The following is a 24,254-nucleotide window of genomic DNA, read 5'->3' on the forward strand; positions in this document are numbered from 1 at the left end:
AGTTACCTCTGCCTCCTAGGTGCCTGAGTTGCACAGTGTCCAGTGACCTTCAGTAACACGGGAAAGAAGGCCCTCTTCCCTTTGTGTCATATTCTGTTAGGAGGCAGCCCAAGGCAGGGCATTGGGAGCACTAGTGTTTTGTAAGTGGCTTTGCTTTTCAAGGGAAGCAGTTCTTACTTCTTACTTTTCCCCATGCAGAGTTGGGCTCAGAGATGTGGCCTGATGACAAACATCACGTTGGACTCAGAACCTTGCATCTTCCATGGTCTTGTCTCATGTTGAGGTTCTATAAAAATGTTATGTTCAGGGCTTCTCCGGTGGCGCGGTGGTTGAGAGTCTGCCTGCCGATGCAGGGGACACGGGTTCGTGCCCCGGTCCGGGAAGATTCCACGGTTAGGCCGTGAGCCATGGCCACTGAGCCTGCGCGTCCGGAGCCTGTGCTCCGCAACGGGAGAGGCCACAGCAGTGAGAGGCCCGCGTACCGCAAAAAAAAAAAAAAGTTATGTTCAACCGTAGAGCTCCAGGTCCTGGAGAATAGGAACTGCTTTTCTCTTGCCCACGGATCAGCCTCCCTGACTCCACAGTTGGGTGGATGTGGAGAGGCAGAGCTTTGAATCTAGCGTAGAACCTCAGCATCAGACAGGCTGGGCTGTGACCCGCAGGGATCAAGACAGCAAAGCAATCTCCACTCACATTGGAACACACAAAAATGCGAACGTCATCCGAGCCACAAACACGGCCACGAAGCATTTTAATTAGAGGAGGGGGATGCTGTGAGGAAGTGTGGCAAGTCTATGATTGAGTATCTGAATAAATCTTATCTGGAATGAGGGAGCAAAGGTGTGAGGCTGTAGATACAGAAGTTTTGCCTCGCTTCCCGACAGCATCCAACGCAGAGCAAAGCCTCTCCCTTCTTCAATGCTTCCCCAAATTACCCACCACCAGCCCAAATTTTAGAAATAAATCCTTTCTGACATCCCCTTACTATGACTCACCAAGGTTCTCTAGGGTGTGCATTCTTGTCCACTCCAATGAGCAATAAACCCAATTGATCAATTACAGCTGTGTTCCTGGAGGTCTTTGGCTGGAGGACATTGACACCCAAGTGGACACAACGGGCTCCCTTGCCCTTTGGCATTTGGTTGGGTTTGACCAATGGGAGGAACCAGTAGAAGATGGAAGTTAAGAGGAAAATGAGGTTAGGGTATTTATTCCCCCAATACCCTCCCTCTTCACCTGGAGTCCTCTCTTTCCATATTCCAGTGACCACACAGTCTCGCCCTGAGACATTGCACCAGATCTTGTTGGTTTCCCTAAGTTCTGGCCACACCCTTGTATAGAGCATCTGTATTAAAAACTCTTCAACTATTCAATTTGAGAGTGCTGTCAATTTTTTGCTGGATTCTCCTCTTTACACTCTGACCCTTTTCTCTTAGGATGTGTTCTTCCCGAGATACATTTTAGTTCTCTTGCAAATAGACCTCTGGCTTGCCTGCTTCACCAGTTTGCCTGGTACAACGCAGATAGGGCAGGATCATGCTCTGAGAAGTTATCCTTTTTGCTGCTCCATCATGCTCATTTAATAGGTTTAGGAAGGACCTTCAGAAATTATTAAACTTCAAGATCAGCAGACTGGCAGATCTTCCCTTTCTTTTTCTGACTGCTAAGTCAGAAAACTGCACACCAGTTGTGAAAATCAAGTCCCAGAGGAAAAAACTTAGGATTATGAAGACATCTATATGTAGAATAAACCCATTTTCACTATGGAAAAAAATACAAAGAATATTAAGCAAACCCATCAATGGCTCCAACCATGGATTACCTAAGAGATCAACCTTAATTAACACATTCAAAAATGTTAAGCATTTTAACACTTTTTTCCCTTTTTTTTTCTTAACATCTTTATTGAAGTATAATTGCTTTACAATGTTGTGTTAGTTTCTGCTGTATAACAAAGTGAATCAGCTATACGTATACATATATCCCTATATCCCCTCCCTCTTGCGTCTCCCTCCCACCCTCCCTATCCCACCCCTCTAGGTGGTCACAAAGTACCGAGTTGATCTCCCTGTGCTATGCAGCTGCTTCCCACTAGCTATCTGTTTTACATTTGGTAGTGTATATATGTCCATGCCACTCTCTCACTTCGTCCCAGCTTCTCCTTCCCCCTCCCCATATCCTTAAGTCCATTCTCTGTGTGTGTCTTTATTCCTGTCCTGCCCCTAGGTTCTTCAGAACCATTTTTTTTTTTTAGATTCCATATATATGTGTTACCATATGGTATTGGTTTTTCACTTTCTGACTTACTTCACTCTGTATGACAGTCTCTAGGTCCATCCACCTCACTACAAATAACTCAGTTTCATTTCTTTTTATGGCTGAGTAATATTCCATTGTAGATATGTGCCACATCTTCTTTATCCATTCAACGGTCAATAGACACTTAGGTTGCTTCCATGTCCTGGCTATTGTAAATAGAGCTGCAATGAACATTGTTTCTCAGGGTATATGCCCAGTAGTGGGATTGGTGGGTCGTATGGTAGTTTTATTTTTAGTTTTTTAAGGTACCTCCATACTGTTCTCCATAGTGGCTGTATCAATTTACATTCCCACCAACAATGCAAGAGGGTTCCCTTTTCTCCACACCCTCTCCAGCATTTATTGCTTGCAGATTTTTTGATGATGGCCCTTCTGACCTGTGTGAGGTGATACCTCACTGCAGTTTTGATTTTCATTTCTCTAATGATTAATGATGTTGAGCATCCTTTCATGTGTTTGTTGGCAATCTGTATATCTTCTTTGGAGAAATGTCTATTAAGGTCTTCTGCCCATTTTTGGATTGGGTTGTTTTTTCTTTTTGAAACCAGTAACAGACTGACTATAAAGCCCAGAGTACACAGTAGACGAATTTCCTTTCGAGGAAGCTACTGCAGGACGAAATGCAGATCCTGGCACAGGATCTTTGAGTTTCAGCACACTGTTTCTTCTCCTTGTGACTTAGTTTGGCTTTATAATTGTTTTATCAAAAATGATACACTTTCTTTTTAAATATGTGATTTTAAAAAGCTTTCCTGCAGATGCAGTTGTTTCCAAATTACATGTTGGGGCTACGTCGCTTTGCTCCTGTGGGAATACATCTTCACTCCCATAATGTAAGTCAGTATGAAAATAAGATTTGCTTAAAGGAAATTGTTTTATAGCCATGCTTCAGGAACATGTGGAGTCCATTAGTCAGACACAGCAATGTTATCAGAAGAATCCTGTGACCCCAAGGGCTCTTTCAGGGAGACCTAGGGATAGTTCTCGATGGCTTTAGAAGAGGCAGTATGTACAGTTCTTGAAACATTTTAATTGTAATTTTAAAAGGATGAGGAAGACAATAAAAGGAATTCCCTACTTCTGTGTGTTACCTCCAGGACTCAGCTGCATTTTAAATAAACACATATATTATCTAGTTAAAATAAACACATATATTATAGAGATTAAAATTTTTGCATGAATTTAAAGATTAAACATGGGGCCTTCAACGAAATTTCAGGTTTGTAGCGGGCTCGGCTGTTTGGCCATGCTCTCAGACCCTGAGGGAACATTTAGACTTTTATATCTGCTATTAGGTAATATCTACAAGTTATACCTGTTTTACAGAGCGTGATCAGTTCATCTGAGATTTGGAAATGGTCAAGTGACTTACTAGCTGTGTAAAGCAAGTTATTTAACCCCTCCAAGCCTCAGTTTTCTCATCTGGGGAAACAAGTATACACTGAGCTTAAAATCTTCTTGTGAAGATTAAATGTTACACATGCTGAAAGAGTTTAGCACAGTTCCGGGCCCAATATATCCCACTATTACTTTTCTTATAATTATTGCAGGTATTATTAATCTAATATTTTGATTTGAAAACTAATATTCCTTACAAAACATGGAGGGGACTTAAAGTGATCTTTAGGATGTCATATTCTATGCGTTGATGTATACTTTGCAAATTCTCTTTTCTAGAAATACATCAGATATTTCCCAAACAATAAAACAGATCAATTTAATTAATTATAACTTTTGGAGGAGTATGTAAGGCATGCTAATACAAAAATAAACTCAACCCTTACATTTCTGGTTAGTTGAGATACCACTTCGTACCCACTAGGATGACTATAATGAAAAACAGTAACAAGTGTTGGTGAAGGCACGGAGAGACTGCAACTCTCACGTGTTGCTAATGGGAAGGTAAAATTGTTCAGCCACTTTGGAAAACAGTCTGGCAGATCCTCAAAAAGTTAAACATATAGTTACTATATGACCCAGCAGTTTCGATCCTTGGTATATACCCAAGAGAAATAGAAACGTATATCCACCCAAAAACTTGTAGATGAATGTTTCAAACAGTGTTATTCATAACAGTCAAAAGTGGAAACAACCCAAATGTCCACCAGCTGACGAGTGGTAAATAAAATGTTGTATATTCATACAATGAAATATTTGGCAATAAAAATGGAGTACTGATACCTGCTACAACATGAATGAACTTTGAGAACATTATCCTATGTGAAAGAAGTCAGTTATAAAAGATCATATATTGCATAATTTCATTCATATGAAATGTCCAGGACAGGAAAATGTGTAGAGATAGAAAGTAGATTAGTAGTTGTAAGGGGCTGGGGGAAGAGGAGACTTGGAGTGAAAGGGGAGTGACTACTGATGGGTGCAGAGTTCCTTTTTTGGGTGATGAAAATGTTCTAAAATTAGGTTGTGGTAGATGGTTGCATAGCCCTGTGAATATATTTTAAGACATTGAATTGTATACTTAAAATAGGTAAATTATGGTATATCATTTGTATCTTAATAAGGCTTTTTAAAAAAGAAAGGAAAAAGCTCCCAAACAGATCTTGAATGTAGACTTTCTAGTCAGATTCCTCAACATAGGTCTCTAAAATATAAAATGTATATTTGATCATTGCATTGGTTTAGCATAGCATTATATTGTACAACCAAGTCTGCAAGCCTGTTTGAACAAGTTGGAGACCACTGAAAATTTGGATGGGCATGTAATGACCTGAGTTGAACCTTGATCCAAAGGCATTCTAGTCTAACTAGTGGTACCATTGGATTTTTAAAGTTTGAACTTCACTACATATTAATGTTATTGTATACGATTACAAGTTTTTGGTGGATGTATGTTTCTATTTCTCTTGGGTATATACCAAGTGTCAGCTCTTAGGAGTTAGGCTTTCTGTTCCTTATTTAAGATAGAAATGATGCGCTTCAACCAGCTCCCTTTTCCTACCAGACAAGTGGTATAGTATTGACTCGTGGTTAAAAGTGCAACCTCCTTAAGTGACCAACTACGCCTTGCACTGCTCGACATTTTTTTTCCAGTTTTTGCTTTTGCTGTTCAAGTATTGACTGAAACAGGCCTCTGTGCAGCTTACAAGGTGTTAGGCGTCGTCAGGGTGCAATGTTAGAGCTCTGGGCCATCCACTGTAACGGGTCGACTGTCTTCATGCAGGTGCAGGGGCAGAAGGGCAAGCTGGTGGATTAAGGAACAGAAGTACTTGCCTTAAAGGACCCAGAGGCTTAGCTCAAAACCAGTGCCCCTAGGACCTCCATCTCAACGACAAAATAAGTTGTCATTGTGCATTACAATGTGCATTTAGAGAAGTAATCTGTTTTCTGTGATAGACTATTTTGGGATGTGATATTGACATATATATGTGTATATGTATACATATGAATATATAACTTATTTGGCAATTAAAAATGCTGCCTGTTAGTAACTGTAATAGTTTTAGATGGTTTGATGTATAGTGAAAAGGGTAAATTATTTTGAGTCAGGGAAATGGAGTTCAAATCTTAGCTCTGCCAGTTAAAAGTGTTGGACCTCCTCTGTCGACAGGCTAATCATTTTACCTGTCTTGTAGGATTTACCTGAGGGTTTCAATGGGGCAGTGTTTGCCAAAGTGACTTTATGAAATGGAAAGAGCCCTCACAGTCGTCTTGGTGGTATGTGGACTGTCTAATGTCCCCACTGAGACTGAAATCTCCTTGTTTTTGTAGCTCCCCAGGGATGATTGTGGGCACTCAAGTCAGATTTGCTGATTTTTTGGCTGTTTGGGGGCCCTTTGATGGTTGGGGGGTTGGAGGTGGTCAAGGCACCTGTGCCTGACTCATCCCTAACGAGCCTGGGATACGGCATGGGTTGAGGGTACCTGAATGGCTTGTTCATTTAACAGCTCTCAACTGAATGCTACTTTGGTCTAGGTGCTTGGGATAAAGTGGTTTACCAGACTGACAAAACTGCTCCCAGGAGCTTACATTCTAATGGAAAAAGAAGATCCAATAATCAATTAAATAAATAAATACATAATTTCAGAGAATTGAGAAAATAAATATAAAAATGAAGATAAAATAAAGATAAAAAGATAGAAATTAGGTATGGAGACTATATTCTCTTTTTATTTTGAACAATTTCAAATCTACAGAAAAGTTGAAAATGACTATTCAATTAACACCCATTTTCTCATTGCCTAAATGCAACAACTATTAACATTATGCCACACTTGCTCTCTCCCTCCTCTACGTGAGCACATCTTTGTATGTATGCATATACACGTACGTATATACGTGGTCCTTGGTGTTGAGCCCCTTAGGGTAAGTTATAGACATCATGAAACTATCTCTAAACAGTCCGGCAAATATTTCCCAAGAATAGGATACTACCTGTACCACCACAATGCCATTAGGACTCTCAAAAATTTTAATCGTATACAATAACATTAATACGGAGTGAAGTTCAAAACTTCCTCAATCACTGTTCCTCTCTGCCGGCACCCCCTAACTTTTTGTTTGTTTTCTCGACAAAACAGAAGGTTGAGAAATAGTTATGGGATGATCTGGTAGGTGAGCCTTCTAGGCCTGGAGAACAGCAAGGCAAGAGGCCCTTTCAGAAGCCCAGGTGGCAGATATACATACAGGTTTATATGCTGCCATCTGGTGTAACCACACTGCCATACACTTTTCTCAAAACCTCTCATCCACCTGTTCCTACACTGAATTCAAACTTATAAATGTGAAAACTTGAAACCGTCACACGGAAGCACTTCCTGTCAATCTGCAATCTAGGTTTGACCATCCAGGTGTGTTCAGGCAATTCCATGAATCTTTTCTTATTTTTTTATCTCCTTACTTTATAAAAACAAGTGGAAAATGAAGCAATCAATGTTCCGAGACTAGAGTTAAGACCTGTAATCTCCATCAGTATAACGTAGTTAAGACCTGAATTGATACTAATAATGTCAAAAATGGTCAATCTTATTTTAAACCAAACAATTCCATGTTCCACTGAGAAGGAAGAGAAGAAACTTTAGGATCATATACACAATTATAGAACTGTTTCCTGAAAAAGTGAAGGGCAGTTAAGAATGACATACTACTTTTTCGCTCTTTTGGAAAGATGTACCATCTCATAGGGCCTACCACATGATTTTTCAAACAGTTAAGATCTGGCATTTATGATTGGCCACTCCAGTAGGGGTAGTGCTTGGAACAGAAGAAAAGACAGCAAAAGCATGGTCTTTTCTTAGCACTCTCTTCTGGAAAGCTGCCTTTTTTCCTTCCCCTCGGCCTCTACCTTTTGAAGACCAACTGCTCGCTAGAGTCACGCCAGGTGAAAGAGGCCTTCTGCCGATAGCTGAAGTCAAGTTCTGGTTTAAGCCAGAAGAGGCAAGAGAGGGTTTATATCGTTCACAGCCTGGCTCATGCAGATAGGGGTCAGGGAGGAATTTGGGATCAAAACCGTGGGTACAAAGAAGGTATGGATCGATGTGGGTGATTCCCAATGCTCTCAGATTCCTGCAACAGCGCAAGGTCACAAGGCAGCATTTGCCCAGTCCAGACCAGCATCTCCCATCACCGCCTGCTGTCGTCCTTGAAGATGAGAATACAAATCATGTGAAGAGCTAAATTCGGAAGCACAATTCGTGGCTCAAAGCACAGTTGCATTGGGGGTTAAGGCCAGTGAGTGGCAGCCTGAAGGAGCCACCCTCAGCTGGACTCTGCTCTGAGCAGCCTTACAGACTGGGCAGTAGCAATCCGCCTCGACGTCAGCCCCCTTCTCTGTGGCTCCTGGGGGGAGGCTGGGCGCTGAAATGGCCCTTTGGACAGGGTGTCATCCAGCTCCGTCAGCCTGCTGTGCCCTGAATCTATTGCTCTTTCTCTTAGGATCGACTGAGGAACGGGAATACCCCTCCCCTTCTTACTCATGGCTGCTGGCAGGAAATTCTTACTACGCGCATTTGTTTTTGTGGCACTTGAGCTATACAAGGTGAGAGACAAAGGTTTTGAGTCATACAGACCTAAACGGCAGAGATAGTTAATACTCATAAACATCCACGTGCATGTCCCATCCCCCCAGGTCAGTCCCTATCCATGGGCAGAGCCAGGGGACTCATCCTGGTTAGTGAGCGATGGCTGTGAGCATTCCTCTTCCTCTTCTCTATAGGCCTGGAATCCGGGTCTTTCAGATACTGAAAACCTCACCGTCAGCCTGGGTCCCTGGGGACTGTGACGATTACTGCAGGAAGCAACCTGAGTTAGGCACGTAGGGTAAGTAAAAATCACTGTTTTGGTGCACTAAACTGTTAGCATTTCAGATTTTACAACTAATGCAGGGCTTACAACCTCATCTTGGCTCTGCCATTTGTAATTTTTGGCCTCCATTTTCTCCTCTGTAAAGTGGGGATAATATTACCTACTGCAGAGACTGTCTGGTATACGTGTCTGCCCTGCATCCATTCCATCAGGGCAATGTTCCTCCCACTCTGTGAGAGTCTTGTGGAACTGCCAATTCAGGCCAGCCAATTAGAGGGCTACATTCTCTTGGATACACAGACTGGGCCAAGGGGTAGGCAAGGGACCCCAAAATGAGTCTACTTTGAGGACAGGCTTGGATAAGACAGGGTCTCTTTCTGTGTGAGCCTGGAGCTGTGAGATGCCATTTTTCCCACTCAGAGAAGAAAGCAGATACTGAGTAGAAAGTGGATACTGAGAAAGTTCCATCTAGCCCTGAACTTTTCAATACATCATCCAGTCAGTCAATCAATCAATCAATCAATCTCTTTCTCTCCTCTTTTCCCTTAAGGTAGTCTGAGTTGAGCTTTAGTCACTTGCAACTGAAAGAGTCCTGATCAATGTCCCTACCTTGGAGAGTTATCACAAGGATTAAATACACAGTACCTTGAAGGGCCTGCCATATTACAAGCGCTCCAAACATGATTGCGGTCGTGACTGAGGTTGGTTGCTAGGGGGCTCCAGTCACGAGCACATTATGTTGCTTATTCCTTATTCTCGGTCCTCTAGGCAGCCTGCAGAACTGATGAACTCATGAACTGAGATCACATGAATTTGGGCCCCATAGAGTTGTTTCCACCTGGTCACTCATAGTTGCTGTGCCCTTTGCTGCCTTTGAGGGACATGATAAGCTGCTATGTGAAAACCTTTATTGCATATGTTATAGGGACATTTTCTATGGCTTCACTCAGGGTCCTACCTAAAAAGATGCTGTAAGAAATTTTTCTCAGGCTCATGTGGGAAGGAAAACTTGACATCCCCGAAGGTTGTCCTTCTCCAGTTTTTTCACTCTTATAATCAGAGAAGACTGAACTCATACTCTCAGGGGTTGGAGACATAACCCTAAGCAAAGTGAGCACAATTTCTTTTGTTTTATGTTAAAAATTCATGTGACTTTTGTATTCTTCTCCACTAGACATCCATGTTTATCTTTATGGTAGTTGTAAATCTTGTAGCAGGTTACTGTGATTGCCTCCAATGTTGACATGAAATTTATGGCTCCTCTTTAATAATGATGGCCAAAGTAGATAGGCTACAACCTATATATCCTTGTCTTAATCTTCTAATTGCTGTACAATTTCTCTGGTTCTGATTTTAGTTTATTTATAGCCTTCTATTTTATGGTATATTTTCTTGTGAATTGCCTCAACTACTTTGTGGATATAAATGGGTTATGAATAAGTAAAAGCATTCATATAAACATAAAAAAAGAACTGACAAGCTTGAAATGATCCCATATGAGGACACAGGATGTATACTTGGTTTCCTACAAATAGACATCTTACCCCCAACCTCAGCTGAACTGAACAATACCTTGAACAAAAAGAAGGTGTTTACAATTTTAACAGAAACAGCACAAAACCCAGCATAGCTAATATTCTTGTTATCCACAGAAAATCTAAAGTCCTAATTTGAAGAGAATACATTAATACCGATTTTGGTGGACAGATGTTGGAATCAGCATTTGAAAGAGCGTGTCTATTTGCTTCCTCTTTTTACCAAAGGCAATAAAGAAAAATATTTTTAACAGAAGTGCTCATTGTATTTTCAACTTCACACATTGGGACAGAAACTGTGCGATAGCCATATCTTTAGGACATAGATCCAAAACTAAGTTAGCCAGTCTTTTAGACACCCTTAGAAGAACTGAGAGGCTCAAAAATGCAGCATGAGGGCTACAGATCTAATGCCTATTAATTTCCCTGTCTCCCCTCCTGAACAAGTCTCCATGAGGACTGGACCTTGTCTGCACAATTTCCTGGCATATTCCCAGGGCCTACAATGGCACTTCCCACAGGAGACACCCAGTAACTATTTGTGGAATGAGTCATGACTATCTCCCCTCTTCCTGTGAGAGGAAATTTGTGTACTGAAGGCCAAGCCATTGCTGGCTCCATTTCTTCTGCTATCATCTCTTCTTCACCAATTAAATTCTGTATCATTACTTAAGGGAAGAGTTCTTAAAATGGGATGGGGTTCAGAAGGTCCCTGAACCCACTGAAAATGTATGTAAAGAGTTGTATGTTGGGTACATGTTTGGACAAGAGCATCCATAGTTTTCAGGAGAGTTTCAAAAGTACTTCTGACTTTGAAGATGTCAAGGACAGTTGATGTTAGGGATTAGTCATTTAGTACACGCTCAGTTAATGTGCATAGTACATGCTCAATTAATGTGTGTATAGTCTAACGGTTGAGATTTTGTGTTTCCCAGTCAGAAACAGCTGAGTCAGCTGTGCGATCTGACCTAAGAATTTAATCCCTTTAAATTCTCTTCATTTCTTCACCTGTGAAACGGGAATAATAATATCTAACAGAATATTGTGAGGATTAAATGAGGTAACATAAAGAATGCTAGACCCATGGCAAGCACTAAGTTATTAGAGCTATTGCTTTTGCTAGTCAATCAATTAAATTGTATTTCAGAGACTTATTATCACATACTCACGAGGACTGATTCTCATGATATCAATTTTTGTTCTCCAAAATGAAACAAAGTATATAAACAACTTTAAAAATATTATTCTAGTTTCATACATCATGGAATGATTTTGGAATGTCATGGAGACAAATACAAAGGGAAAACAAGGGCAGGGATTCATCCGTCTTGCCCAGGTTGAGAGAGGAAGTCAAGGTGGCCAAAAGGGGAATCAGGGCTTTGTTAGAAACGTGTCCAGTTTCTTCTTCTTTCCCTCCCACCCTCATCTCTATCACTGTACACATGCACACGTACACACCAACACACTTTCAGAAATATCATCTCCTGGGATTTAGTTTACATCTTATGAGTCTTTCTTTAAAATATAGTTCTGGATTCAGCCTCTAACTCCCCTAATTTAACTTTTGAACAGAATGTCATCAAAGGAAGAATACCAAAAGCGTCAAGTTTGATACCACTTATTTTTTTTTCAAATTCTTTGAATGACTGCTTTTTTCCCCTAGTTCCCATTGTGTCCAAGAATAATTTTTTAAAAGATTTCTGGCTTAACCAATAAAAATCAACACCTGTTCGTGTCACTGAGGTTACCAACTGTGGTCTACGTGCTTGTGTGATTGCTCAAATCGTGGTCCGAGTTTTTGTTTCCTTTGAAAATCTCCTGTAACACTTGTGAGACAAAAACAAGTAAGATAGGAAGTCTTCTTTAGTCTTAAGAATGAAAATAAGGTACAGTGGAGTGAAGCTTCTAGATTTTTTAATGTGTGCATGTTTTTTTTAAAAGCGAAGTTGGAGATAAGGTGGTACAAAGTTATAATTGGACTTAAAATGTTGTGCTACAAAGCCATGTTGGAGCCCATCTATTCCAAACCCTTAATATTTCAAAACAGAAAATGAAAATCCAGAGATAATGTGAGACTTGGTCAAACTCACATGACTGTTTCTCCCTCTCCCATCATGGCTAGTGGCAGGCCTAGGATGTGATAGCCTCATAGGTTGACTGTGTAGTGGTTGCTTCATAATTAATTAATAGAGATCAGCAAATTTGTTTTCAGCCCATTTTCTGGCCCTTAGACCTTTATCACCTTCTAGGGGGCTCATCTTTTGCATCACTTATTTCCTGAGGGACTTTATACTCACCTGGTTGAGACAACGTATTATCACCAAGCTAATGATTGATTGAGAACAGCATTTCCAAAAGTGCTTGTTCTATGAGGCATTAGTTAGTATTCTCTGGGGGAAAAGAGTTGACGTTTGAATGCATTTTGAAAATGCTGTACTGAATAAATATATATAACTATAACCTGCAAGCCTTTTCAGAAGTTTTAATACGCTAACGTGCATCATGTGTGTCTAGGAGTCGGGTAAATATATCATGTTTTCAGAGCTTACTTGACATGGAACATTCTTGCATCTCTCCTGAATCCAGCATCGGAGAATGAGTGAGGCTTAAGTATTATCCTTCCAGAGATATTTAGACTTTCCTAAGGGACTCTTATCACTTATTTTTTGCTGAGCTCCTTATTTCTGTATCTTAGGATGTAAGATCTTTAAGGGAGGGAAAATGTCCTTTATCTCTAAGTCACCAACACTTAACGCAGTACCATGCACAGATCCTGGTACATAGAACAAATAGCACGAGATCCATCTAATGATTGCTCAATGAATAAACAAAAACGATTTCAAGCCCCATACAGCTTACTTTCTGGAGGTAGAATTTGAGCCATCAGTGACAAACAACCACATCACCCATGTTACTCTTCATTCTTTTTGATCAACTATTCCACAGTTCTGGGGCAAGACTTATTAAGAAAAAATATTGTATTTTCACATCCTTTCCCCTCCTTTGCTCACTAAAGAAAAGCTAAGTTTACTAGCTTTTGTGAGGTAGAATCAGGGCAATAGGCCTAGAAAAACAGAGCTGGAAAAGCAAAAATGGGAAAATTACATGGAAATTTAGTAGAGAAGGATAGAAATGGAAGGAAAGAGGGTGTCATGTGAGACGAGAACCAGAAGAGTCTGGTGGCTGGGAGATTCTTGGTTGGCGGGCAGAAGGGAAAGATTTGGTCTAAGGAAGGGAAGCAGTTGTCTTTGGACGTATGGTGAGGGTGGCATAAATGGGAAGAAGGACTTTTAAGATATTTTCTGTATAACACATACCCACACCCAGTCACACTTTCTGCTTTGGAAGTTTCATGAAGGGCAAAATAAAATCTGGAAATGTTTTTGTATATATTTTTATTCCCCTCTTGGACTTTCCTCTAGAGATTGGGCAATGGGAGACCTAATCATATTAGGGTTACACTAACAAAAGGACAGAGACATGAGAGAAAAACAGGAACCTATCAAGCTTTCCATTTCTCAGGAGACGGCGGACATCTTCACTTGTGAAACAACTATACACAGTTCTCGTTATGCACTCCCACTTTATACCTCCCCAGTTGCTTACAAAAACAGAAGCACGTGATTGTCCTTATTAAATCTTATTCTCTTAGTTGGTTTTATCCATATACGTACAAAATCATGAAAGGTAACGGAAAGCTATTTTACAGTGTACATATATCTATACGCCATAAAAATAGATTTATGTGAAAGAGAAAGTATTAACAATCCTAATGATTTCATTATCACCATAAGAAACCTCAACCGTGGACAGCTTTCTTTGGAACAAAAGATCTAGCACCGCAGAGTACATTTACTAGGTCCCATGGAGGGATTTTATACAGTTCTGAATCATCTTAGGTCAACACATACTTTCGATGGTAAACTTCTCATGACATCACTATCCTTGATGCAAATATGGCCACCACGTTTACCCTGGCAAGTATGAGTTCCCAAAGCACTGAGATGGCAAGAAAGCTTTCTCTGTACCTACTTCTGGCTTGGGTTACCTAAAGCTGCCTAGGTAACCTGCTACCGAGAGCTTTCACCCACCTCTGAAAACACATCTGGCTTTAGTCTTTATTACATGAGTTCATTTGTTTAACAAAGAGTTCCTGGCAGTTGCTAGGCTCAGTAGGAAGAAGGGGAATAAGGTGGGAAGAACAAGGCACCAAGTTTAATTTGGTTCACCTAACATTTGTTGAGCAACTATTATGTACCAAGAGATGATGATACAAATACAAAGATGAGGGTCCTACCCTACAGAGAGGGAAAAGAAAGGAGAAGGGTAAAACAGGTTAAAAGGAAGAGACAAATGAGAAAAGGGAGAGAGGAGGAGATGAGATAGAGGCAGAGGAAGGTAAGGTACAGAAAGATAAAGAGAAGCACACAGAAAGGGAGTGCTAAGTTAAAGGCAGAGAAATGACAGAGGAAAAGGAAGGAAATGATGAAAAAGAGACAAAAAAAAGAAAAAATAGCCAGAAATGATCCAAGAAAAGTCAAGACAAAGAGAATGTGGGGTTTGTAGGGCTCTAGTTTTATATCTTCTAAAGAGGTTCACTGACAAAGAAACTTGCCCCATTTTCCATGTTCTTAACTTGTATGAATAGAAAGTGGGAGAAAATTGTACTTTTAGAGTTACAGGGTGTGTAGACAGATTTAGAAGGTTTATACAGTGAGTCAGTAAACTAGACTAAAAGGTTCTCGCAGGTTTTGCTTTTGGAAACCTTTTCTGGGCGAAAAAGCCCCCCAAATCCCCCAAAACTAGATTCCCTGTAAACATGTAACAAAAAAGGGCAGTGGGTGTTTCCCTTCTTTTTCAAGCAGTTTACACGTGCCTCTTCCTCTCCGGGAAGGAAGCATTTCTCTGTTACCAGTTGAGGCAATTCATCATATTCAGCAAAGTCACAGTGGTTGTAACTACTCATTACGATGTCTCCTTGAGACAAGGAAGGGTGAAAATGGTAGTTCAGAGCAGAAAAAATGGTCTACTGTTTATATTTGGTGCATGATATTACTCAGTGGATTTTTTTTTTTTTTAATTTGAGAAAAAAATGTTGGTGTGTTTCAGATACGTGGTTGAGAGTGGAGTATACCCAGATGTTTGCTGAACTAGAGAGCAGCTCTCTAATCCTGAATCCCTTGGGCAGGTGTTACTTGAAAGCATCCCATCTGATAAAATACAGACAGCTGACACTTGGTCATCACCTGAGAGATGGAGATGGAGGTGATGGGAAATTCCATCAATCATGCTATGATAAGCACTTAAGACTCTCTCAGGGTGAGAGCAGATTGGCGGGCCAAGATCTGTCATCCCATCTCTTTCCAGGGTGTTACCAAATCTATGGAGGGAGAGAACTGTGTCTTTTGTCTAGCTGTGCTCAACGGTAATAGCCATCATGCTGGTGGGATTTGGTGTTGGGGGAATTCTGTGTGCTGGGAGCTGGAGAGAGGCCACCAATTCATTCCACATGTATTATTTCCCCAGGAAACACAGCATAATTGAGGACAATTTTCCACCATGAATTGCATCATTAGCTAACACAGGGAAAGTGAAATGCTGTTAACTTTCTTTTTTCTTCTGACAAGCTGATGAGCTGAAGAAAATAGAAAAGTTTAATGTAATTTTTTCCCAAGGATATATGTTGAAAATCAGAATCAAAACACTTTTACACGGTAATAGAAATCCCGCATTTTAATACATTGCCATGCACGTAAGGAATCAAGTAATGCTGAATACAAAATAGTCAAATATACAAAATAAAGCAGATTTTCAAGACTGATAGAGATCATGCTCACTGATACAAGGGGGCAAAAATCTGTACAGTTTCATTTCTATCAATTTAAAAAGAAACATGCCCCTCCCCCGAAAGTCTTTTTGAGCACAACCCAAAAGGCAAGGAAACATTAAAAGAAAATGTAAAGGAGACCCAAAGGGAATTGGCAAGTTGATAGCTGCTTAAGATATGGAAATTGGTAGTTCAAAATTGTGGTGTGCAATAATTCTTATGTTTAGAGAAAAAAGTTTCTAAACATTGTATGCCCTGGGGACACAGGGAACTAAAATGAACATCCAACAGAAAAGGCACCTTATTTTACTACATAACCAGCTTGTGTCCTCCTTAAGTCTAGTCTTGGGAATTTTTCTAGGGTGCATAGAGAAAAACCCCACAGTTGTGGGCAATATATAAGGAAAATACTTATTTAATTAACCACTATTAGGGGATTAAGAGATTTCAGACTGCTGGTTTAACTACTCACTTAAGGAAGCTATAAAAATGTCTACCCTCTACACAGGCTTTTGTGTTATGAAGTGTGCTTTTATAGCCATGTTTGTTAGTGTTTGTAAAACAGTGAACCATTTTTTTTCTTGGTCAGATTTTTTCCCCTCATATGCAATCAAGAGCACTGGTTATATATTCAGTTCACATTGTGTGATTTTTCTTCCTCTTTCTTTCTAGCACAAAGACCAATGTACAGAAGCTCATAAAGAAGTTCAATGTGGCTCTCTGCTTCCTGTGGCCCTCAATTTGTCAACTTCATTGGTCTTCTTCAACCCGGGGATTGGCAATCTTCACCTGCACTAAGCCCAGCCCAAACCTCTCTCTCTCAGATTGGTCACACTGCTCTAAACCTTTGGAAGGTGGAGATAAATGGACACCCTAGCCATGGGCTCGTCAGACCAGCCCCCAGGTATTGTGTGTACATACAAAGTGTTTGAGTTACCTTCACCTTTTCTATAAGTTGTACAAAAACAGCTACTTAAGTTCCTTCCTTAGCATCATTCCTTCAAATAAAGTAATTTTGTACCCCCCACAAAAGGTTGATTGATACTTTATCATTTTACTTTTTAAAATCCCAGAATGAACTTTCAGTAATAATAGCTATAGGGAAAGGCATAAAATAAGGGGAAGGACTCACTGATAAAAGCCCATATCCCTGCTCACTATGGTGAATATGCAGATATTGGTGGTACAGGACAGCTTCTCCGCTTAGCTCGTTTTGGCCTCCAAACAACCCTGTCTGCTAAGACGGAACAGGTGGCATCCCAAACATATGAGCAGAGGCCCAGAGAGATGGGCAATTTCTCTTGAGTTCAAGTATTCTTGAATTCAAAACATCTTCCCCTTTATCAGAGCAGTGCCGGTCTCCACAGAGCCCTACGAATAACTCAAGTACAGAAACCACAACAGATCAATATTTTCTTCTCAGGTACTTTTGACTGCTAATACATAATTGTGTTACGATACTGATATTTTCTAAAATTTTGCGTACAACTATTTAATTTGGTGCCTAATGATATTAAATAGTCGGATTAACTGGACCTACAGCAAGTATGATGTAGTGACACGGGAGTTTTAGTGGAATTCGTTTCAAAACATTTGTGCTGGTTTGGCTTTTCAGCAGACTGTGAGTGTCTGTGCCAATCACAACTGAGACTTACAGGGCAAAGTCAAGAACCTGGCATTATTCAGCTCTCTGTAATGTGAACGTTCACTAGCTAAACAGAGGTCTCCTCAAACTTGGCCTTGTAAGGATAGCATTTTTCTACTGGTGAAGGAAATGTAGTGGTGGAGGAATCATTCAGAGCCCCAGAGAGGCTTCCAGTTTCCTTTGAGTGAATTTCAGCAAGTGGAATCCTGACTACCCCAAGTGGGGGTCCGCACTCACTGAAGAGGCTACTGCTTCTAGAAAGAGAAGGGTGATGTGAGGTGAGAGTGGAATTATAATGAAAAAGACAACGGTTCCAGTGTTCAAATATGAATGACTCCCCCTGCCCCCCCCCCATTTCTCTTTAAATTTTCCACCTATAAACAGGGGCCTTTTGATGTGAAAGTGAACCTGATTGTGTACTTCAAAACCTCTGCAGCTGGTATGCAGGGAAACATTTCTGGTCTCCTCTCAAATGCCTCAAACAGGAACTAGGTATAGGCATCGTCAAAAGCCGCAACAGAGTTAGCGGGTAGCTCCCAATGCAAACACATAAATGTAGTTGACTGTGTTAACAAAAACATACTGAAAATACATATAAAGAATTAGAATTGATCTAGGGAATCATATCATCAAGGACCAAGGTGGTACTCAATTCAAATCACATTACTGGAATTATGCTTGAATAGGGAGTCTATTCAGAGCTTCAAAAGGTGTCTTTATGATGTTTGTGCTATTTGAGAGGGAGGCCAGGCTGACCTCTGGGGAGATGGGAGAAGACCAGCGTCAGCTTGTGGAATGGAACAGGGGCAACCACCAAGGCGTTTAATGGCCAGTGATTTTTCTTCAAGGTTATGTCACAAAATCAGTTCCCCCAGCCTGAGAGAAGTAATGATCTAAATATTAAGAGTCTCGTTTTAGAATTTTCTTGGAGTAAAGCATTTGAGTACATTTTCAGAGAAAATGGGGGTCGGTGGTGGTGAATAGATATGACCACACAAAACAGGTCTGTGTGCTCTGGCACGTCAGCCCAGCTTAGAATTCCACGTGTAGTAGCTGCGTGTGTGCTGATATGCCAGGGCCACGTGAAAGCAGCCTGTTTATTTCCTTTGATCCAGATGATTGAAATTTAAAAGGCTATAAACAATGCAGAAGACAACCAGCAGGGTCTTCGGTGCCTTAACGATTTCAGGTGTTAGTATCTCCTATGTTGGCTTAATTTAAGTCTCCTTGTTTACGTCAGACGGCTGTTTCTATCACTGCACTTCAGGCAAAAAGGCCTGGGTTGAAGAGCCTTTCTAAGGCTCTGTAAACGTCTGAGGTTTGGAAAACAACAACAGCAAAACAAGCAATGAAGCCCCTGAACCATTGGCTCCCAAATATGAAAAGGATATTGTATAATCAGAATTAATGTTTAAGTATCTGTAACAATGTCAGGCAGTCACCTGCAATTCAATGCAAGTCATATGGTTCCCTTGAAATTTTATGAGGTGTATGTTGTTGGTGCCTTTGAGTGCTTGATACAATTGCGGAAGGAGGCTCTGAAGTAAGAATACTGGGAGCTCTGCAAGGTTTGAAGACAGCCCTACGTGGAATGGAAGCTTCAGATTTACAAGGCCTTCTATACCCCTTTTCTGCTGTGCTGTGGAAGTAATTTCTCAGTCAGTGCTGCTGACCAGGAGGTCTAAAACTAGCCCCATACTCAAAGGCACTTCTCCTCTATATTTGTCACGGGCCGATTTTCACTCTAAAAATGTTAGATCGTAGTGCTTGCCCCACTTTCCCAGAATTTTCCCTGCAGGGCCAAGATGATAGGCAGAAGAAAACCAGGATACCATCCTCCTAGCCATCCTCCCAAATGAGAATCTCCAGGGAAGGCTCTACTTTGTTCTTTTTGAGGGCTGGTGTAACCTCCCTGGGCACTTGGCTAATTTTTCCTCAAGCTTCCCACAGGTGGTTCGCCTTCAAAAGAAGGCTCCCTGTCTCCTTACTAGAGTTAGGTCACCAGAGCAAAATAATGGAAACACAGCTCCCTGACCTTGAAGCTGTGCTGTGGAGCCAGGAATCATCCACACTGATAAAGCAGAATTCATAAGATAGTTCTCTGGCTACAGGATTAGATGTACATCTAAGGAGACCAAGGGGCAGGACCCACTTGTCTTTGAAACCGAGTCCCCAGCTGTGCCCTGAGCGGCTGCATCTCCTGGGCTGTCCTCCATCCCGATCTCATGCCCCTTGTTTTGATTAGTGGCACTGACCGGCCACCCCCTGGAGATGAGAATCCCTGTCCCAGTGTTGTCTGGGCACCAAGCTTTCACCAAGATCAAACTTAAGAAGGAATTCTCAGTCAGTCCTGGGGAAAAAAGGTGATGACTATGTTTCACTGTTTGACTTCTTTATAGAATACTTGAAATCTACACAAGGAGCTATGTGAAAAGAAGAAAGAGGTTAAAAGAAAAAAGAATACAAAACAACGCAAGAAAGTAAAGTGGAAGGGGTTGTGGGAGAGGTCAATAAAAACAGCCTTTAAGGCAGAAAGGAACTGATGTCATTTTCAAAGGTTAGGTTTTTAAAAAGAGACTACGGCAGCTTTAGGTCTAGTTGTCAAGTAACAAAATTACTCTACAGAACATAGAGGAAAAATGTCACAAAGAATAAAGCTGCTAATGCACTGGAAGAGGAGGTTTTGGGAAAACGAAAGTGCTAAGGGGGTCTTGAAAACTTTTCTTCGTGAGACTTCTATTGTTCCTATCCAAAATCAATTGTGTGACATTTGCAGACAAAGAAAGAATTTGCAAGTAACAAGGGGGTACATCCATTAGAGGTTTTAATCCTCCGTTTATATTCTCACGTCAGGTTGATAACTCCTTTTCCCCTTGAAGTTTAAAAATGAGGCAGAATTCCCTCAGAATGAAGGACTATTAGCCTCTGGGCAACTGAGAAGTGACCCTGGAGGGGACCCGGGTTATTTCCCCGTAATCGGGAGGTGGAATCGACGCTGCGGTCACACACCTCACAGAGCCTGAGTAGGGAATTGAAGACGCCATTACCCACAAGAAAGCTGATAGGGTCTCCGTCCCCCTAGGTATGTCTTAAAACTACTCAAGTGATTTGATTTTTACCCTAGCAGAACCACCGATGCTCTGAGTATTTAAATTCACTTCTGGAGCTGGAACAAACTTATCCCCTTGGCAACCAAGAGAGTCTAATAATTATTCGTTTCTGTTCCTTCCCAAGACTGCCTTTCCTGTGCAAGCGAGGGGCCCAGCCTTCTAATAAAAAGATTCAGCACAGTTTCAAGCAAAAGGAAAAATAAATGCATCAACAGTTTACAGCCCTTAGACATCAAAGCATTTATCCTTTACCTCCCCATCTCCTGCTTCCTACTAAACAAAACTCACCACAGCCATCTCTGAGGTTCTGGGAGTAAAATGTCCTACACACATCTTGGCAAGAAGGTTCAGCACAGCAGGAAATAACCATGGGTCATTGTGGGTCAACACAGAACAAAAAATCCCAAGGCTGTGAAGGAAATTGTTTCTCCATTTTGCTGGTTTAGCTCATGACTGCTCAGATTTTATGCCACCACGTTTCCAAAACTATGCCCCCAGATGATTTCAAACAGAGGTCGACAGTTTGGAAAACAGTAGTTCATATGCAAATATGTGGTACGTGCCAGGAATTAAGGCATTTTTAGAGAAGCCATCTTCAATGGGGCTCTTTCATTGTCTCCATCTTTGCCCTTTCCTATCTCCTTCTTTACCCATCATCTTTAAATAATTGTCCAGCACACTTTTGACTCAAAGAAAAAAAAAAAAAGCTAGGAAACTCTACTTATTTAATGGTTTGTAACATATCTTGCAAAAGCCAGAGTCAGTAAGGATGAACCACCACCATTTCATGAACATCTATCTGCACCACAAAGTATGTCCAGTTTTCCAAGGGTGTTAACAGTTGTTCTCAGAATGTCCCTGGCTAAACGAACTCATTCCCAGATAATATCTCAGCACCTGGCAGTAGTTCTTTCGAATTCATCAGGCCCCATTTTGTGTCCCTGGGACTAGTTATAGGATTGGGGCTTCAGAGAATCCAGCATGGTGAGGAACTGCTGTTTCTGCATAAAGGATGGGAATATAGGTGACCAGGGTGGATATCAAGCAACTGTAAGTTGCTTTGGGTAGCTCCCACCAGCTAAATCTGGGCGCTGGGAGGGTTGGCTGTACGTGATGGGTGAAAATACATGGCCTGACGCTGTCCACTACCTCTTTCTCTGCTGTCCACTTCCTCAGGCAAGGGAACTGTGCATGTCCATTTCCCCACGTTGCTCTGGCAGGGGATGAATACTGTCTGAATTCAGTTTTCATTGTGGAAAAGGTGAGATGGGGATAGCGCTTGGGAGGAGGAGATATCATAAGGGCAGGGAGAGTCTACCCTGTACACTGTTGTTGCCCCAGCTCAATGCTTGGCACATAGCAGATGCTCAATAAACACTTGCTGAATAAAGAAGAGAAGAAACGAAAGATTGGAGGGAGCTCTGGAATTGGAATTGAACCTCAGGAGATGGGCAGTGGAGACTGAGGTGTCCAGGGGTGTTGGCAGCCAGGGTTTGACTTCCTAATTCTGGATTTGTAAAGAATTACGGTCTGCTGGGGGCCTGATGGTGCCTATGCCGACCCGTCAGAGAGCCAGATTTGGTGGCGACTGGAGCTTCTCTGAGTTCCCTCTTGGAAGCCCCCTTCTTTGGCACTACAGCCCATAGGCTTGTGGTGAGTCATCCTGCTGGGTGATGCACCCGGATCACATTGGGATCTCTCTTTCCTTCCCTGTCAAGTTTCCAAATCTCAGGTGGGGTAGTTTTCTAATGGGCTGTGCACTTCCTGATACCCCCAGGGGAGGCAAGATGTGGGGAGAACAGACAATGAGTGTGTGTCTGGTGACCCCCTAAAATGCCAAGCTTGCTTGGGCTGGCAGGCTCCCAGGGTTGTTACATGTATTTAAAGAAAAGTCTCCAATGTCTGCCGGTCTTAGGCTGGGACTGTGGGCACACAGAACATACTTGGCTGAGTTTCCGATTCAGTCAACTTTACATTTTCAGGAAAAAAATAATGCTAAAGCATGATGTAGGGTCAATCAATATGGACATTTCTCTAATTCCTAAAGACAAGCAATAACTGGGTTGACTGGTTTCCCAGGACTGTGCTTTGCTGTAAAACATAGTACAAAAAAATTAGTTATGGGTATAATCCCAGAAAGGATTAAAAAGGACTAGTAGGTTCTCTTCTGAGGAAGAAACCTAGTGTGGGGTTGGAACTCCTTGCTTCTCTAGACATGCAGGGGGTCACTTGCTGTTTTTTTCTCTTCAAAGAATTGTGATCAGAACTTGACCTACAGAGGTTTCCAAAGTGTTAAAGGCGGACCACACCCTGGGAAACTGCGTTCTGCTGTCTTTACCATCAATGCACGTATGCTAAGATTAAAATATGGCCACACCCCCATTTTGGTTTTTTGGAAAGAACTGTTCTATAGAATGAGAGATTACATACATTGGCCAAATAGAAGCCTCCTGTGCTTGAGTGTGTGTGCTCGTGGTAAGTTGTGCCCAGGTAAGAGGAAACTAGAGCTAAATGATCACCATTCCCCAGGCCCACCTTTACTTCCCTTTGCTGCTGTAAGAAATCCAGTTGTTCAGTAAAGTGTCAAGAGGTTAAGTCTAACAGTACTGTGGCCATATTTACCAGTCTACCACAAACGACAGAGTATATGCTAGGAATGGAGCCTCGTCTCGGGACAGTCTGAGCCAGGAATAGGACAAGATTTATAAGAAAGAAGAAAAGACTTGTTTTCTCACATGTACGGAACGTGCTGATTCGTTTCGGTATAGGGGGTTCTCATGTAAAGTGCTTAAGAGTTGGACAGAATACCTTTAGGTGTCATAACTAACACAATCGAGACATGTTTACATTCCTACCCGGGCATAATACTGTGAACACTTCCACTGAGATTGCAGAACTGCTGTAATTTTTTTTCTAACACATCATGCTGTCTGCACACATAATAAAATAATCCAGTAGTTGCCATGCTAAAACGGGACTTCTAGTGAAGGGCACAGACAGCTCCCCAAAGGGAGCTTGAGTTATGCACAGTGATGAAAACTGGAAGCAGTTTTCCAGCTAATGGTCTGCCAATGACCACTTGGAGCAAGTTGGCACTGTATATTATGCACCTCATTTAAAAATCCATAGCAAACTAAGATTTTCCGAAGCCCATGATCTTGACTGAATGGGTGGTTTTTCAGTTAATCTGGTTAATCTGTCAATGCTCCAAGGATATCTTCTGGCAGTGCCATGAGTTAGTCTTTCTGTGAGGAACAGGCCACGTTCATATCGACTGGCAGGACAGCAGCTTGGAAGGCTAACCGCGTTTATGGAGAACCCTCAGTTGAGGCTGCAAGAGGAAAAAGAAGAAAACATGATGAGCTATTTCTGTATATTTCCATATACTGGTATGTAGCAATAATCCGATTCAAACAAACCTTAACATCCTTAGGTCAAAGAGAAGGCGCTATTGGAGGTAACGGTGACTCAACTTCAAGATGAACTTATGGTGGCTTGTATTCTTGGAAAGTCCTTCCTTTTTTTTTTTTTTTTTTTTTTTAGGGGGGGAAAAAATC

At 41.4% G+C, this 24,254-nt stretch overlaps 1 protein-coding gene across 1 annotated transcript in view; it reads right to left on the minus strand.

The window, feature by feature from the left end:
• Positions 1-15,833: 15,833 nt before the first annotated feature.
• The window catches only part of SAMD12 (sterile alpha motif domain containing 12), a 414,016-nt gene continuing 405,595 nt past the window's right edge, over positions 15,834-24,254 (minus strand). The window contains exon 5 of the mRNA XM_024741284.1: positions 15,834-24,028. Within this exon, the coding sequence (XP_024597052.1) occupies positions 24,006-24,028 (23 nt within the window). The 3' untranslated portion in view covers positions 15,834-24,005. The remainder of the gene's footprint in view (positions 24,029-24,254) is intronic.

The sequence above is a fragment of the Neophocaena asiaeorientalis genome, unplaced genomic scaffold (assembly GCF_003031525.2).
Source record: "Neophocaena asiaeorientalis asiaeorientalis breed wild unplaced genomic scaffold, Neophocaena_asiaeorientalis_V1.1 scaffold177, whole genome shotgun sequence".
Classification (NCBI taxonomy): Eukaryota; Metazoa; Chordata; class Mammalia; order Artiodactyla; family Phocoenidae; genus Neophocaena; species Neophocaena asiaeorientalis.